The sequence below is a fragment of the Echinococcus granulosus genome (assembly GCF_000524195.1).
Source record: "Echinococcus granulosus chromosome Unknown EG_S00157, whole genome shotgun sequence".
NCBI classification, from domain to species: Eukaryota; Metazoa; Platyhelminthes; class Cestoda; order Cyclophyllidea; family Taeniidae; genus Echinococcus; species Echinococcus granulosus.
Window position 1 is genome coordinate 15,590 of NW_020170537.1, and position 16,080 is coordinate 31,669.

Here is a 16,080-nt window from a genome sequence, read left to right on the forward strand (position 1 = left end):
CGGTCTATGTAAGGCGCTGCCTTTTAAAGATGCTGCAAGTGCTATAGGTTTGGCGAAAATCTGGTACGTCTGGGGTCTGGTGAGGCTACAGCTATTTCTTGCTCAAGGCATCTAACATCTTTTCATGCACATGATTCATTTGTCCTTGTGACTCTTGAAAGACTGTTTATGCTAATGAGGCAGGAACCACTTGGCACTTGGACTACTAGACGTCCTCTTCGTATTATTTAATCTTATCCTCTAGAGAGAGTTTTGACCACTCTTGCCATATCCATCCAGTCACCTTGCTGGTCAGGGTGATCACCTCCACTGTCGGTTTATTATAGCATGTTAGTAAGCTCTAGTACATCAGAATCGAATCGGTACCGGTACACTGCCTATTCCTCCAGAAGTGATTAGTGGGTTTGCTTGAGAATGTGGCGTGCAATACAACATTACCACTTTTACCGCAACTGGCGTACAAGACAGGAGATTCGCATTATGATGCGAGTCCTCTTTCCTGTGTTACACTATCAAGTCTTGCTGCAGCAGGTTTTCGTACTAAAGAGCAACTGAACGGTTGATCACCTACACTATTTGTAACCAGGTGAGCTCCCGTTCTCACTATATGTTTCCTCGATATCAGGTAGTGTCTGAAACACCCAACCATTCAGTTGATAGCCAATAGCTCCTGTTTTGTTGCACTTGTCTGCCTTATTTTTTTGCTGAGTGTTGTAATCGCTTAGGCAGTGACACGTTTCCTCCCTTTTTTTGTCTCTTTTAGGACTGCAGCGCCCTCGGCTACATCACTGGTTTTAGTGCCCAGAATAAAAGATGGGTTTCTCGATGGGGGTTGAGTAATGCTAGAATCAGTACGAGGCAGAGCATTCACTTTACTTCTACAAATACTTCATTATGAGCTTTCTACCAATTAAGTCTCTTCATTGGTGGGTTTTTGGTTAGATAATACGGCGGGCCAACTATCTTGGTGAGATCTTTAACGAAACGCCTGTAATACGTTGCCAAACTTAGTAGACTGCGGAACTAAGTCCAAATTATCAGTTTTGGCTACGTCCTCACTTGTTGTATACGGTGTTGGATGACTGCCATTCCATTTGACGATACTGTATGTCTCTAGAAGGTAACAAAGCGTTGAAAGAAACCGGCTATTCTTTGGATACAGGGTCAAACTTGTGTCGCATAGGCAGTCCAACGCCAGTATCCGGTTGGTGTTGTACTTTAAAAAATCTCTACCATGAAAGGAATATCAGCGAGTCAAGTGACGCTTGAAAGTATTGGATAATCGTAGGGGAACTAAGGGCAAACGAGGTCTATTTCTCTTCTTGGCATGCATGAAAATTCCTAAATTAACGTTTGCTCACTTATAAATTGCATACTAGAATCTTTGCTGGAGTTTTCAGGTGGAAGTGGTGGGGTTTGGCACATCTACCGTAAGACTGCAAATCTAAAGGATGGTTCCCTTTAGTCGTGACTACCAAAATGCAGATTACCTGAAAAACAAAACTACTCTTGGCTCTCAAATTTCACAATCATGCAATGAACCTGTCGTAAAGCCCCAACAATTGGGGATGACGCCCCTTTCATATTGTCTTCTTAGGATAATGTAATTCGAATTCATTCACTGCCAGTTTGAATTTAAGCAGACGGATGCAAGTGAAGAGCGGTTTAAACCAATTGTTTTCCGTTAAGTCCATGTTGCGGTATGGTCGCCGTCTTATGGATGGGCACATCCGCCCTTGAATATAGCCGATTAGACCTTCTGTGTTATAACCCTCCTTCGTACCGCTTCACCCACTCATGTGCTGCGGGAGCTTTGGTATGCTTGTCCAATTGTGTTCAAATCAGCACACTTCGTTGAAGGGTGCAAACACTCATCGTGTTTTCCTTTTAATTACTGGTCCATTAGGGCAATGCTATTTGTTATATTTAGTTTTCAAGTATATTGCGAAAACGCTTTCATCCGTGCACAAATTTACCATCATTCACTAGGTAGAGCAAGCAGCACATCGGTTTTTCAAAGATTAGGTAATAATTACTGTCGTATGTTGAGTGATCAACCACTGAGCACATTTTTACCATGTTAATTGTGTTTTAAAGTACCAGTAAGATAGTCTCTATTTGTCTATATTTCAGTTTTCGTTGATTGGCGGATGCTTATTCGTACATATGCTTTACGCTTCGCCTTGCTCACAAGTTGATCTTTTCGTGCCACATCCTTGTCATTGATAAATGTATAGACGATTGCTTCTCATTTCGAATGTTCAGATTTTCTTCAGGGTACCCAGCACCTCTTGATATGTACCTCAAGATACGTATGACAGCCGCTCGTCTTTTAGTGTACCGTCTCCAGTGATCTCCTAGCTGGCGGTGTCTGTGCATGCCGCCTATTAGTACGTGAACTTCAGCTTTCCATCCGACTGGTGGTGACCCTCCGTACCGACGCATCTTGTTGTGATGAACGGTGATTGGTTGAGGACAAAGTTGTGCGTTGCGAACGAGGTAATTTGTAGGTGAGAGGACTTCCATTACTCGGAATGCAGCTTCATTCAACTGATGAGGGAACTTGCGGTGGGTTCCAAATGAGGCGATCGGCTTGCATATTCGTACTCTCCTTCTTGGTAAGTGTTATTATGGGTGATGAGATAGTCGTAAGTGTTGGTCTTCGATATCGGAATTCGTCTTAGCGCTTCTTTTGGTGGCAAAACCTACTCTGGGACATTGTTTGTTGCTACATTTGTGTTAAGCAAAATATTGGAAGGTACCTCACTTCACTACCTGTGAGCATGCAGAATGGTGAGAAGCAGGTTGAAGTGTAGGCCCTAGCCCTGCATACAAGGAGGACTTGTGCTGGGCTTAAATTCCAGTCTTCTGATTGTGAAATCCCTAGTGAAAGCATTTGGTAGTCTCATCAGGGTGAGACTCGCCCTTTCCACCTGTCCCTTTTCTCGTGGGTTTTCAAAAGTTGTGCTTGCATTTGAGGTTTTTAAATCCTTGCGTAGTTAAGGAAATTGTCAACCCTTGAAACCTGTGTCCTAATCGGTATGCAGCAATCGTCTTAACTATTCAAATTGAAACCTCTGTTGCCTATTTTGGATAGCAATAATTGTCATGCTAAACTTACCACTGCCCTGAAATATGATGAGCCTGTGTTTGCACACTTTGAAATGTCTCCCGTTTTTACTTTGATTACGATGCCATGTAGCACTCACCATCCTGGGTTGATCTCGAATCTTTTAGCCTACGAACGAGAGCTACTAACTTTTCCTCTCTGTGGTATGGGTAAAATATAAAAGGTCTTGATGCTTGCCTGCTTTGCTGTGAAAATTCTGGAATCTCTTCGTATTCTACTGTCCAGTATGCAAGCAGAAAACGATGAGATTGTGCGACAAAACGTTACTTAACAAGAGGATTTGCAAACCTGTGAAACCTCACCTACGTGGTGAAAGACTGCTTAAACCCCTGATCCGTCAGAACATCAACCTGCCTAAAGTCAGGCAGGTATCCCTAGTGCCAATTTATACGTTCATGCTAAAGAATATCCACAAAGATTTGATATGCATACACAGGGTTCAATTTTGCAGTTTCTTATTAGCAGTTGCATTAATGAATTGATGGATATGCGGTAAGGCAAGCGTACCCTTTTTCAATTTAAGGACTTGACTAGTTGTGTTGTGTCTTTGCAGAAAGTAAGGGGTGAATAGACCAAATTTACAGGCTTTTTGCAGGCGAAGTCTGTGTTTTAGTAGTCCCCTAATGAATAGACAGCAAGTGCTGCACTGTTTGCTTTAGAAGCACAAACGGACCAACGCTCGGTCTCAATGCCGATTCGGAATTGAAAACGCGCTACGAAGAGGATGCATTCCAGCACTTTAACCTGGGAATGGATACCTCGAGGATGGACCATTATCTCATTGGACTGTGGCTCAGACATGATTTTTATCCCTCGCTGCCAAAGGAGTACCCCAGGTCAAACACGGCTCTCCGCATCTTCAGTGCTGTTCTTCCCCAGAGGATGTTCAAGAATTTAAAGGCTTACGGCAAATTGACGGCGACAGGACATTTGCCTTATGCACACTGACCACACCATTCATCGAGGCACGTTCTTATCATGCCCCGAAACTCAGGGCGAACTTAATAGCTCTTGTGAGAACTGGCATAACAAGGTGAATTCACAAATTTTCAACACCAGCAAGTGATTCTACACTAATCCGGAAATTATTTAAAAGTTGTGTGTATGTATTTCATGGAAGCTACTAAAATGATCACCCCACTGATTGCTTTGATTGAAGTGTGTCGCTTGGGGTGACTGTAATCAAGTTGACGCCTTTAAATGTCAAATCCAGCCTCCACATGAGCGGCGCAAGGATCCAAAGGCGATGGTGTTTGGTGAGTATGAGGCACGCAAATATAACAACTACGAAGCCTCCTTGAAGAGATGTCGTGGTTTAGGAGGTCCAGTTCAGCACAATGACTGCCCAATTGCCGTTGCTGGATGATCCAATGTGCTTTGGACTAAAAAGTGTTGCTAAAAACGAATCGTTGGATATGAAAAGGAAATCTCATTGCCATTTCAGTAAAAATTCTGCCTTAGCGATGGTAGTCCAACCCAGTTGAGCTGTAATAGACAGGAGAATGCTGAGGTGCCACTGTAAAAGTATTAATTTGGAAACAAACTTAAAAAGTCTACTTGAAGAAATTCGCTAAAAGGCGAAGGGAGCGACAAATTCCTTTTTTGTCTTTAACGACACGGTATGCTGCGATTTTTCTTCCTCCACTAGTGCTTGTGGATTTATTTAGAATGAGATAGACTTACTTTGGCATGAAAGGGCACTTTAGTTAATTTTCGGTGACATCCGAATGTACAAACATGAGGAGATTCGTTAAAATTAAGGCGACATCTGAGGCTGAAATTGGGAAAATTGCGGTTTGTGTTTATCACCACTTCACAATGGTTGGGTGACATATCGCGTACACTTTTGAGACTAACTGAAGTAGCTTCAGGAGTCGAACAAGGTTAATAAGGGTATGTTGCAGGAAATGGGGCGTGTTCTGGGTGTTATTCAAATGAGAGAACAGTAATGCAAGTTTGGTGAGTTTTACGACATCTCCCGTGCCATCGTAGTCAAACTGAAATCTTGATTTGTCACATTAATGAAGAAGGTAGAAGCACCGCCACTCGGAATTATGGGCGATGTGTGGCCGGTGCGAATTTGCAACAAAATTGGTCGTCATTAATACATCCTCAAGGAAGTGGACATATTTGTTCGGTAGTCTCCCGGTCAACTAGCAGGCATGCATTTGGCAGCTAATTCTTTGATGGCCGAATCTAAAGCGATGCAAGCCTCAAAGCATTTGAGTGCCGATGGAAAAACCTCTTCATCCTGTACTGATTAAATCACCCATGCCAATTAATTAAGTATTCAGCATTTGGAAATGGTACCTTAATTTGCTTATTCTTACCACTCTTAGACTCTGGTTAAATTAAACCAAGTAGCTGCCTCAAGTCCCGCTGACAAAACGCTTAACAAGGAATTTTGTGGTTGGTAAAGACGTCCAAGACAACTGGAATCGACATCTACCAGGCGCACTTCATTGACTGCCCAACTTTCTAAGAAAAAACCATTTCGACCCAGACGTATCGGATCTGTGGCTTGAAGAACGAAAAGACAGGACCATGGGCAGGACATATGCTTGTATTTGCATCAGTTCAATTATGAAGCAGTTATTCTGAACCATTTTGGAAAGTCGGGCACTTCACGTGACCTTGCGGCTAATTGAGGCCCACGTGCTTGCATCCGTCTCCGAATGACATCTTGACAAACCCCTGTAAGTATATCCCTGCTATTGGTAAGCTCGGCAATACCGCCCTGGAGGCACCATAGACCCCAATTCATTGGTGCAGACATTAGAGGAGAGTCATTCACAAAACCGAGTTTTTGAACGAAATCTAAATAAAAATTTAGTCCACTTTCCTCCTTCCGTTTCGCATCTTTATCTATTAGTAACCCGAATGTCTGGTCAGACGACATGTTCGTCATTATGGCTCGCAATTCAGCCTTAATTTTGGAATTATGCCGTAGAATTGATGAAAGCTCAATGACACAGAGGAAGCAGTCATAACCAGCTAGTACTGCTCTTTGCTTTCTTACGATTCTTTTATATTCACTGTCAAAAATTTTGAGTGTATTAGTTCTAATAAAAAAAATGCAGCACTTGACCGCAACGTATGGGGCATAATGAATTAAAAATTACGGTGGGAGTACGAGTGAATTTTACTACTTTCATACACAATTTCTCGGGAGTGTGGTAACACGGTGTTTTAAAATCCATCATGGACTTCATGAGAGTGCAGTCCACACCTTCAAAGGTACACGGGTGAGTTTGCTTGCATGAAAATTTCATTCGCTCAAAGTGCTGTTCAGTGGCCTTGTCAATGTTTGAAGGGCACAGAGTCTGCGAGCTTGAATATAGAGCAGTACAGACTCATTTGCCAACCCACTTCCACTTACTGATATACGAATGTCGTGTTCGTAGGAAGGGCAAAGGAATCTAGCTTGGGATCGCAATGCAAATATTTACTATATCAATAAAATCGAGTTATTGACAAACTGTTTGGGCTAATTCAGGAGTTGCGTCTGTGATCCTGGTATCGTATAACTTTGCCCTGAGAAGGGTACACATCTTTTAAATTATGAAGAGAAAAATTGCAAACGCTGCGTTTTTAACCAAGTTAAAAGTCTTGGCGAATGTAAAAGAAGCCTAGTTAAAGGTCGGTGCATTAAAAAGGTTGAAATTGTACTCTTCTAAGATTTGAATGATGCAACTTACCTTTAGCTCCATGTCCCACATCCTGACTGACGCTGTTGGATCAGAGGTGCACAAGAATAGCTGGAAAGCTGGAGCTACTGCAACTCCGTGATGCAGATGCTGTTTGAGTTCGCCTCGTATTTAGAAGCGTTCAGTAAACTCTGATTTTGTGAAGGAGAAGTGGTCGAATTTCCTCAAGACAGAAGAGTGTTCATAGTACATATTCTCCTGAACATGGTCTAGCAGCACTCTTGACAAATTAGTTTTTTCGTCCAAAGAGTTTGAAGACCAGAGAGGAAGAGATAAACGAGGACAGAGCCAGTGGACCTCACCCCTTCATGAAGGACGTGAACTTTGATGAATGGCTCGAAATCGCAAAAGCTAACCCCTAAGTTTGATGCCAAAGATACTCATAATCCTCCATGTCCTTTTCCAAGTTTGGTTTTTGGTTTCAATCAATGCCGTGGAACAATGTTGCCACATCTTATCGCAGCTCGTCATTAACCAAGAAGAGTAGATTTTTGTTAGAAACTTCTTTCTTTGCAACCCTAAAAGTGGGCAAGAATAACGAGGAGTACGCTAGGATCGCCAAACATCTAGCAAAATGAATCGTCCATGGCTTACCTCCATACAGGATAGCTGGATTTATAATCGTTTAATTCAGACGCGGAGTTCGACCATCCGTTGTGGTCGAGAAGCATTGCGGTACAAAGATCAATTCTGTCTGTCATCTGGTCAAGTTTGTAATTAAGATCTCAACACCCTCATATCCTGCCCCTTAGTGCTTGACCCTAAGATTGGATGAGCCTTCTATTTCCTTTATCATTCGCTCCCAAACGTTCCTAATGCCTTTGTGCCAGTCGTAATTAAACTGAAAGGACGTCTATGCAACTTTTTTTCGGCTAAATCAACAGTAAATCTTTAAGATTGTTCCTCCTTTAACAAGATTACTTTCTGCGGAAGGAAGAACGATGGTCGTAAAAAGAGGGGACGTCGCTAGAAGTCCGTATAAGGGGAGAACCCTGTGCAGTGAACTTTGCTGTGTCAACAACTGGTTTGCGACTTAATACTTGACGCTATTTTTCTGTGCAATGTCAAAGCCGTTTTTAAATTTTGTGGAAAGCGCCTTTTCTACTTACCAAGATATTGACGCCAAGACAGTGGTTTCGTTATCAACGGGATCTGCGAATGGCATCTGCAGTGCCCTCCTCAAGGTAGCAGCCATACTTGTGGACAACTTAGATGGCCTATGCTCACTGCTCTCTCATGCTACTGACAAACACGTCTTGCGAAGCATACGATAGGCACCGACGAAGCTAGACGCATCTGCCAACCTTTTAACCCCATACTTCCTCCTCTGCTAGAAAAGTCAAACGTCTGGTTAAAGAAATGATTAGAGACAAGATTATAAAACCGCCAGAGTCACCGTGGGCCTCTGCGACTGTGCATCGACTACAGGAGGTAGAATGAAATGACAAAGAAGGAGGCATTTGCATTATCCCACCTGAATTTGGTGTTGCACCGTCTGCGAGAAGCAGGAATAAGCTTGAACACAAAGAATCGCCTATTTTGCAACGCTTGGTTACCTTTGTAAAACATGCAGTCTAGTCGGATGGGATGGTAGTTGCTGAAGGCTGTACAAAACTAGTGAAGACCTAACCATCACCAACCAATCAAATAGAGCCCCGTAGTTTCCTAAGTTTTACAAATAACTGCAGGCATTTCCTTAAAGATTTTGCTAAAATTGCAAGTGCATTGCATAAATTAACCAAGAAGCAGGCAAAGGAATTTTAAGATGGAAGAATAGCATGATGACGCGTTCAGATAACTGAAGAGAATGCTCTACCTCGCGCCGAGTCTTGCACTATCCAACTTTAAAATTGAGTGCCCCACTTTTTGTACTAAAAACTAACACCAGTGAAGCAGAGGTGGGTGCCGCACTCTCACAAAGGAACGAAGAAAAATGAGGCAGAAACGTGCAACAAAACGAGAGCTATTCGCTATCAGCTGCATGGTTGTGTATTTCAGACACTACTAGATAGCAAGGAAGACAAAAATGAGAGCGTATCGACAGGTGCTCATCTGGTTACAAACAATGGAGGCGATCGACCGTTCACTTGATTATCTGGTACGAGGAACTGCGGTAGTATGACACTCATAAACCCACAGTTAAAGAGATGACCTTGTCCGGCAGGGCAGCCGCATAGATATGGCAAAAATGGTCAAAAATTTCTCTCTAAAGAAAGGAGTTACATGACACCAAGGGGATTTCAGGTCGCCCAAGCGCCTAGTGCAGACAGTTCTCCAAGAGTTACACGAGCAAATGGACCACTTATGTAAAAGATGCTGGCTACCTCAAGCAAAAGATACTCGTGGCCTTCGCTCACCACAGAGAGACTCGATTTTTCGCAGATTCTGTATCACTTACAGCAGTTTGAAAAGGTCCTACGGGGTTCCCATGGAGAAGAGTAGGTAATGACATTATGCGTTCTCTACCACCCACAAGAAGTGGTAACCGATATATTCTGGTTATGCTGGTGAGACGGAACCCACGAAGACCAAAGACGCAAAACCTTTTCTTCAATTTGTAGATATGCCGGTACGGAGTGTTCGAAATAGTGCATAGCTATCAAGGTACTAATTTCGAAAATTGACTCTTTGCTGAACTATGCAGGACCTTCGGTGTCTGAAAGACGCTTACGATGCCCAAACACCCTCTAGGCAGTGGATGGATGGAAAAAAGGCATTACACTCTTGCCAGATGAGTGAAGGCCCTCACTAAGGATGTACAACCGAACACTGAAAATCAGGTTTAGCACGAGTTCTCTCCGCATACAGGGCTACAGTCCATCCATCAACCGACGTTTCACCGTTTAAGATGCTTATGGGTTGTAAAATGAGATTACTCTTCGATGTTTTGCCAAACACGAAAGCAGAGACCAGCAGTGTCCCAGAGTACGATCTGCTACTAAAAATGTGTAAGAAAACGTTTTGTCATCGCACGTAAATACTTACCACTGTCCTAAATCTGGCAAATGCTATGTTGCTACAAATATAGCTAAATTAATGTCCAATTAGAAGTAGACTTTGCATAAATAAACAGGCTGATTCTCCACCTGGGATACATTGCAGGTTTTATCACCCATGCGGCGAAGATGCATTCCGAGTGGCGAAAGCTCTCATGCCTACAAACTACTTCTTTTGCCTTGCACAATTTTGGGCTCAGCCACTAACTGATTGCCACAACAAGAGGAGGCCCTACAAAGGTACACCACTTGAGTGAGTAAATGAGCGAGTGAGCCACAGGGCTAAGCGAAGAGTGTGGAAGTAAACTGTTTGACCTGCGCCTTCCACCAGTGGAGAGTGGATATGAAAGGGACTTTGTAACAAACACTACCCACTCTCCTTTTTTAGTTGGAGTTAGCGGCACGAAAAGTGGCAATCTCAGTCCAATTGACATGATCGTGTGGGTTTCCTTAAAGTGGGAGGTAAGATCAAATTCATGTGTCCAAGGCTTAGAGTAGCATACTGTTGAAAAAATTAATAGAGTGCCTGCGAGAATCTGTTAAATTTTGACCTCTTACTAATGGTAATTATGATGTTGGGAGCGGTGATGGCGATGGTGGTGATTTGAGACAATCTGCGACAGAATGGACTATAAGGAAAGGTATCGCTTGCACTTTGACAGGTTATATCTCCTAGCAATTTATTCGCAATGGTCATGAATTGTTGCCCTCCTCCCAACCACTCACCCTTTGTGCGAAAGGATGCACGATTTTGATAGGTGTGGATTGATTTAAGTTTGACTGACAAGTGGATTTAATCGGGGTGGAGGAATCTGACTAGAATGAGGAAGGAAGAGTAGATGGGTGTGTGGGGGTAGAGGTATGAAGAAGAAATGGAAGTTTGTCTAGGCTACTTTAGATGGATGGTTGGATTCCCCATCAGTAATGGGTAAAGAGAGGAATGTATGAATAAGTTAATGATTTGGCAATAAATAATAACACATTAACAGAAGTGATGGATAAAAGTGTGCACCGCGGCTATTTAAGCCCTTGCACGATACCTAGCGGATCATTTTTATCCATCTGCACTAATGCACGCACCTTCCATAAGAACATCACCTTATCTTTCGTGAAATAAAGGCCCTCATTTCTACTTCGCCAACATAAAAAGGCTTTGTCAATAAAATGAAGGATGGTTGGTTAGTTGAATGAAAGAATGAGAGAAAGACCCTAGTACCAAAGTACCAAAATTTCTCAAACCGGCATCCTGCTTGGCACTTTCTTCACATCTCTCTTTCATTGCCCTCCTACCATTTAACTCTACGCCTTCACTTGCATTCAAATGAGCATTCCGATTTGTCACTACTGGAGGGTTGGAGTAACACCATCCCCCTCTTTGGTGAGGGGGCACCGATTTGCGTAGGTGTAAAAGGAGGAAGAGTAAGCACAGCCTCCCATTCGCCAATCCTCGAGTCTCTAAGTATTCCAAGGCGTGGGTCATTAATGCTTTTTCCTCATTTATACATCACATCACCTGAAAAACAGCTTTGGCATCTCTTTAGCTTCTCAACTGCTGTTAATCACGCGAGCAGTAGACGTACCGAACTACAAAAACTGGATGAAAATTAGTCCCCAGTTGTAGAAGTGAGGTGTCGCCTTATTTGCAAATCGTTCACACGTCTCCAGCCTTTTCTACCTGTAATTCCTTTTCCAACTTACCGACGACGTTTGCAGGGATCAGTGGAGAAGACCACTAAGAAATGACCACCTGCTTCCAATTGGGATCCATTCAGGGCACGCTCACGTGGATGTGGAGTTGTGTATTGGTATACTTGAGCAAGCATTGACCATGTCAGGCAAGCTAAGACATGTGCTGATGTGCTGGATAAGTACGAGAGGAAGGTCGGTCACCCCTCATCCATCTAATGGTGCCACGTTTTCAAACTAATAGAAATGACTAACTTAGCTGAAACATCTGAGTGACGGTACTCAAGCAAACAGCCCTATTTCTGAGATGAGCACTGGGATGGTTGTACTTGAGCAGCCATGACAAAAAGTTTGAGGGTAGAGGGACAGCAGATACCCCAATTTACTGATTGGTGAGGATAACCGGGCTTTACACACCGTGTGTTAGTCACATCAGGTAAAATGATCAGCTCGTGGAAGCTCAACGCCACGTTGAAGTCAAGCCGAAGCAACTTGAAGAAGCAAATTTAAACACAGATGTGCCATCTATGTAAAATTTAGAAGAGGAATTAAATTTGTAGTTGATAAGGTCCTTAGGAGGATAATTGCATGTTCCTAAGTCTATTCGTTCCACAAATCAGTGTGAATGCTTTTTAGATGAAGTTATGCAGGTGTCACTCGAACTGTCGATTGGAGACTCTTGGTCGGGAAATTGTCGATGTTGCCAAGGCAGCACCAAATATCAAGTGAATTAGTAGCGAAATTTTAATTTACCTGCCTCTTTCTACCCTTTGCGATCATCCATACATTACTGCTTGTGTTCGTCGGATCCACCAATTTTGGCTTTCTAGTGACTTTCTCCCGAGAAAGACTCGATATTCGTTTGGTCTTTCCTCCCTGCACCTGTGTTTATCTCTACACCAAAGTGATGGTGGGAAATGCATTTGTGCTTCGAGTACAGTGTGCATCCTCTGTGGATTTGGTGCTACCGCTGTGTGTTGTTCACTGTCACTGATATCTCCGTGCTTCGCCTGTTCAGGAGCTGCCTGTGTTGCACAAAATCCCCATTCAAATGGAATTTAAGTGCTCCACAGCCTATCCAATGTAATCCATACATTGGAAATCAAAAAATCAACATAAAGTGATTGCCATTTTAACAAAGAACTATGACCGACCCTATATTCAAAATCTCCTCCACCCACTAAGCTCTTGTGGTGGCCCAGTGGTTTTATGTGTTAAGCCAGCATCGGGTACAGCCATCTCTCTGTAATTTTTCAACCCTAGTTGCATTACTTTACATTTCAATGTGGAAATCAGTCTCAAACTCTCTTTCATGCTACGCTAAGTAGAGAAATAACTGCAAATATTTGGTGCATTAATCTGTTGGCGAGAATTGTGTGTGTGGGATGTCCAACAACTCCAACACCACCATCACTGTAGTATTCGAAGTAATTCATGAAACGAGGTGTCTCTGCACCTGAAATGGAATCTGGAACAAGAAAATTAATAGCGACTGCTAAAGAAACACAGGAAGCATCCTTAATTTTAATCCTAAGAAAGCAAGTCCGAAATCAGTAGCTGGCAAAATTTGCGGCCACTCAAATTCATGTCCCTCAAAACATAGGTGAATGAAAGATTTTGACAACGTGAAATCCACATTCAAAAGACATTTTTGTCCACTTTATCAATTCTGCCTAGATGCTTAATTCTTCTGTGTTTAAATAATGAAGACATTAGGTGTGTGCTAACTTATTCCACCAATGTAACCCAAAATGAGTGGCCACTCTTTCCTTGATATTAGCCTCCTTTAAAGGAGTATGTTTCGATTTGGTTTACGTCGAGAATAATTTAGCTGCAAAAATCCTGAAAATATGTGCACATATTGTGTGTTCTGTTGATAAATTTAATGCTTTGAAATTATCTTAAGAAGGAGGGCACTTCACATCAATTTTGGGTGAATCAGTTGTGGCAATAAGTCTACCCATCCAGCGTGCCTACTCCTTTCCTTCATCTGAAGTGCGATTGAAGACGAAGAAAAATGGGAATGCACTGAAGGGCTTTCACATCCACATGACTTTACAAAGACCCTGACAGACAATAAGTGATCCACACATTAACTGTTCAGCTAACTGACTAGACGAATAAGTAGATGAAGACACGAATAGTTGACCTTATAAAGCAGTTCCTTCTGTTGTGAACGTCAAATTAGTAGGAGACAGCAGAGTAAGAACTTGCTCCAAGTAATGTGTTGAAGGAGTGAAGTGGCATTAGAATTAAGCCGAATACTTGTAAGACGGACGCTTTCATTTGCCTCTTCAGTAGGACCGAAACTAAGTCATGCTGGTGGATTTTATCCTGCTCCACTTCGTCTAGTCGTGAATGTACGATCAAAGTAATCACACATCCTCAAACCAGCAGCTTTTTAAATGCATACCTGAGTCAGCTTCACATTTCATATAGACCTGTCCATATGAATAGACACGCGTTTTCTTTTCGTGCGAGATATTTTGCGTCGCTCTTTCTTGCAATGCAGTCGTATGTCATTTCATGATCTATTTCTTCTGTTTCCATCTTTAAAAGCCCTGTTTCTATTGACCTCTCATCAATATTGGTGGCCATTGTCAACCAATGGTGAAGCCATCCGGCTATTATGCAGTAACGGCAAAGTGGGTCGCACGCAGAGTTGCCTTTCTAGCTCATCAAGTTCTTCTCCATATTTTGCCTCCCAAGAGGAATTCCTACTTTCCACAATTCTACTTATGAAGTGGACACAGAACACAAAGTACTGATCAAATTGGTTCAATTTCTTGGTGCGGACTGCATTGTCACGTGTACTCTCTTGTCTCCAGCAAAGCAAACTGCACCAGGAGGAAGTACATGACAGAGGGAGAAAAGGGTTTTCTCAAAAAACCGGATTTTCTTGTGTTACAAACCGGGTTGTCACTGTTAGGCACTTGAGTTTCTGCACGATTTGTCCGGATCCTATGGAGGCCACCAAGCAGAGAGTCAACGGACAAGACCCCAGGACAGACGTCTGTCTTTATCGGTGAACGCGGGTAAGTGGACACAAAGGTGTGTCGTGCCGGTACAGTCCAATCGTTGTTTAGTGGAGGCCGTCAGAGACTGCATTAGATTGCGTCTGAGCCTCCATCCGAATCTGAGTCTGAGACTGGGACCGCGACTGCGACTAGGGCACTAAGTTAAGTATACCTATATTAGTGGTCCGACCTCGTCTTATAGTAACTGTTAGTATACTTAATTTACACTCTAGACCAATCCGAAGGGATTAGGAGCGCAGTCCTCTGACTGTTTGCAAACCATCTGCTGCGTCGGATAATTCAAAAAAATTGTAACACGAACGAGATTCCAGGGTCGTATACATCTGCACACCGGTTAGATCGTCTTCTTCAATCCCACCTAGCCCTCATTTTAGGTTTGAGTCCGCTGCTTCAGTATTTCTACCACCTCGTCCACTGCATAAACAACCAAGACGATACCTCGAACAAGGCCTCACAATAGCATCGGCATTCAAGTGAATAGCGGCTACTGCGTTACATAAATCAAACGGCATTGTATGACACTTGTGACCCCAGGGTCAGGCCATCATCATTCTTCTTTACAGTGTAATACAAAAGATCTTGGGCTCAGTCCCCTTCACGTTCATGCAAGAAATTTGTGATTTTATCAAAATTAGAAATAAAAATGCAGCATTTTGTAGGCTGGAGGAGATTTTGTTCGTAAAATGAAAGCATGTCACACAAGGTGACGCTCCCCTGGCCACTTCACCCACAAGAGTGAAGCAGAACTGCTGTTACACGAGCACCGGCGTTAGAGAGAACGGTAACATGTAAATACCGAAGTATATTGAAATGTTTGCAGCCCTAACCTCAAAGAGGCAGTGGATCGAAAACAATGTCTTCGACGCAAGAAATGGTCAAATCGTGGAAACGTCTCTGCTGTTAGCAGTCGACTAAAGCGTTCTTCAGTATCTTTCTGACGCGATTGCAAAGTAACGTTGAGAGCAACCACGATGAATAAACCTACAGGAAGCGATTGGTGGTAACATAGCACCTAAATAATGACATCTTCATGAGTGGGGTGTGGATAAGCCTCGAAGTGAACACCGCAATCACAGCTGGAAATCGGTCAGTGATGAAGAACTGCTTCTTTCAATTACTTACTTGAATTACTTCATTCGTTTGCATGCCCACGCTCCACAACAAAGTGTAAGCACTTCAAAGTGATGTATTTCGGACGAAATGGGAAAGGCGCTGCGTAGATCCCAGCAGTTACCTCAGAAAATTAATGGGTCGCTTCGAAATCCGCCAGATCATCAACACCCGACTCCCACCAGAGAAGACAAATCACTCCGAAAGGCTTTCCCTCACCACCACAACGGTATTCTCCTCATGATCTACACACCAATTGCAAGTAATTTTTAATAGTCCTCTATGTTTATCCACCGATGGAGTAAATCGCCTTTTCTTCCCATACATTAAAACGTAAAATAAATTTTTTTTATTGTAAGGTCCAAGAAAAAACACAGGTGCATGGGTGAAATATTTGGCTGAGATGCTCATAC

The 16,080-nt window shown here is 42.8% G+C and overlaps 1 protein-coding gene across 1 annotated transcript in view; it reads right to left on the reverse strand. All coding sequences in view use genetic code 11, as the record gives it.

Annotated features, from left to right (window-relative positions):
- Positions 1-8,470, reverse strand: part of EGR_09615 (hypothetical protein) — a gene marked incomplete at both ends in the record, with an annotated part of 10,512 nt that extends 2,042 nt beyond the window's left edge. Inside the window, 3 exons of the mRNA XM_024498864.1 lie at positions 1,060-1,113; positions 5,823-6,192; positions 8,394-8,470. Coding sequence (XP_024346705.1) covers positions 1,060-1,113; positions 5,823-6,192; positions 8,394-8,470 — 501 coding nt within the window. The remainder of the gene's footprint in view (positions 1-1,059; positions 1,114-5,822; positions 6,193-8,393) is intronic.
- Between the last annotated feature and the right edge of the window lie 7,610 nt (positions 8,471-16,080).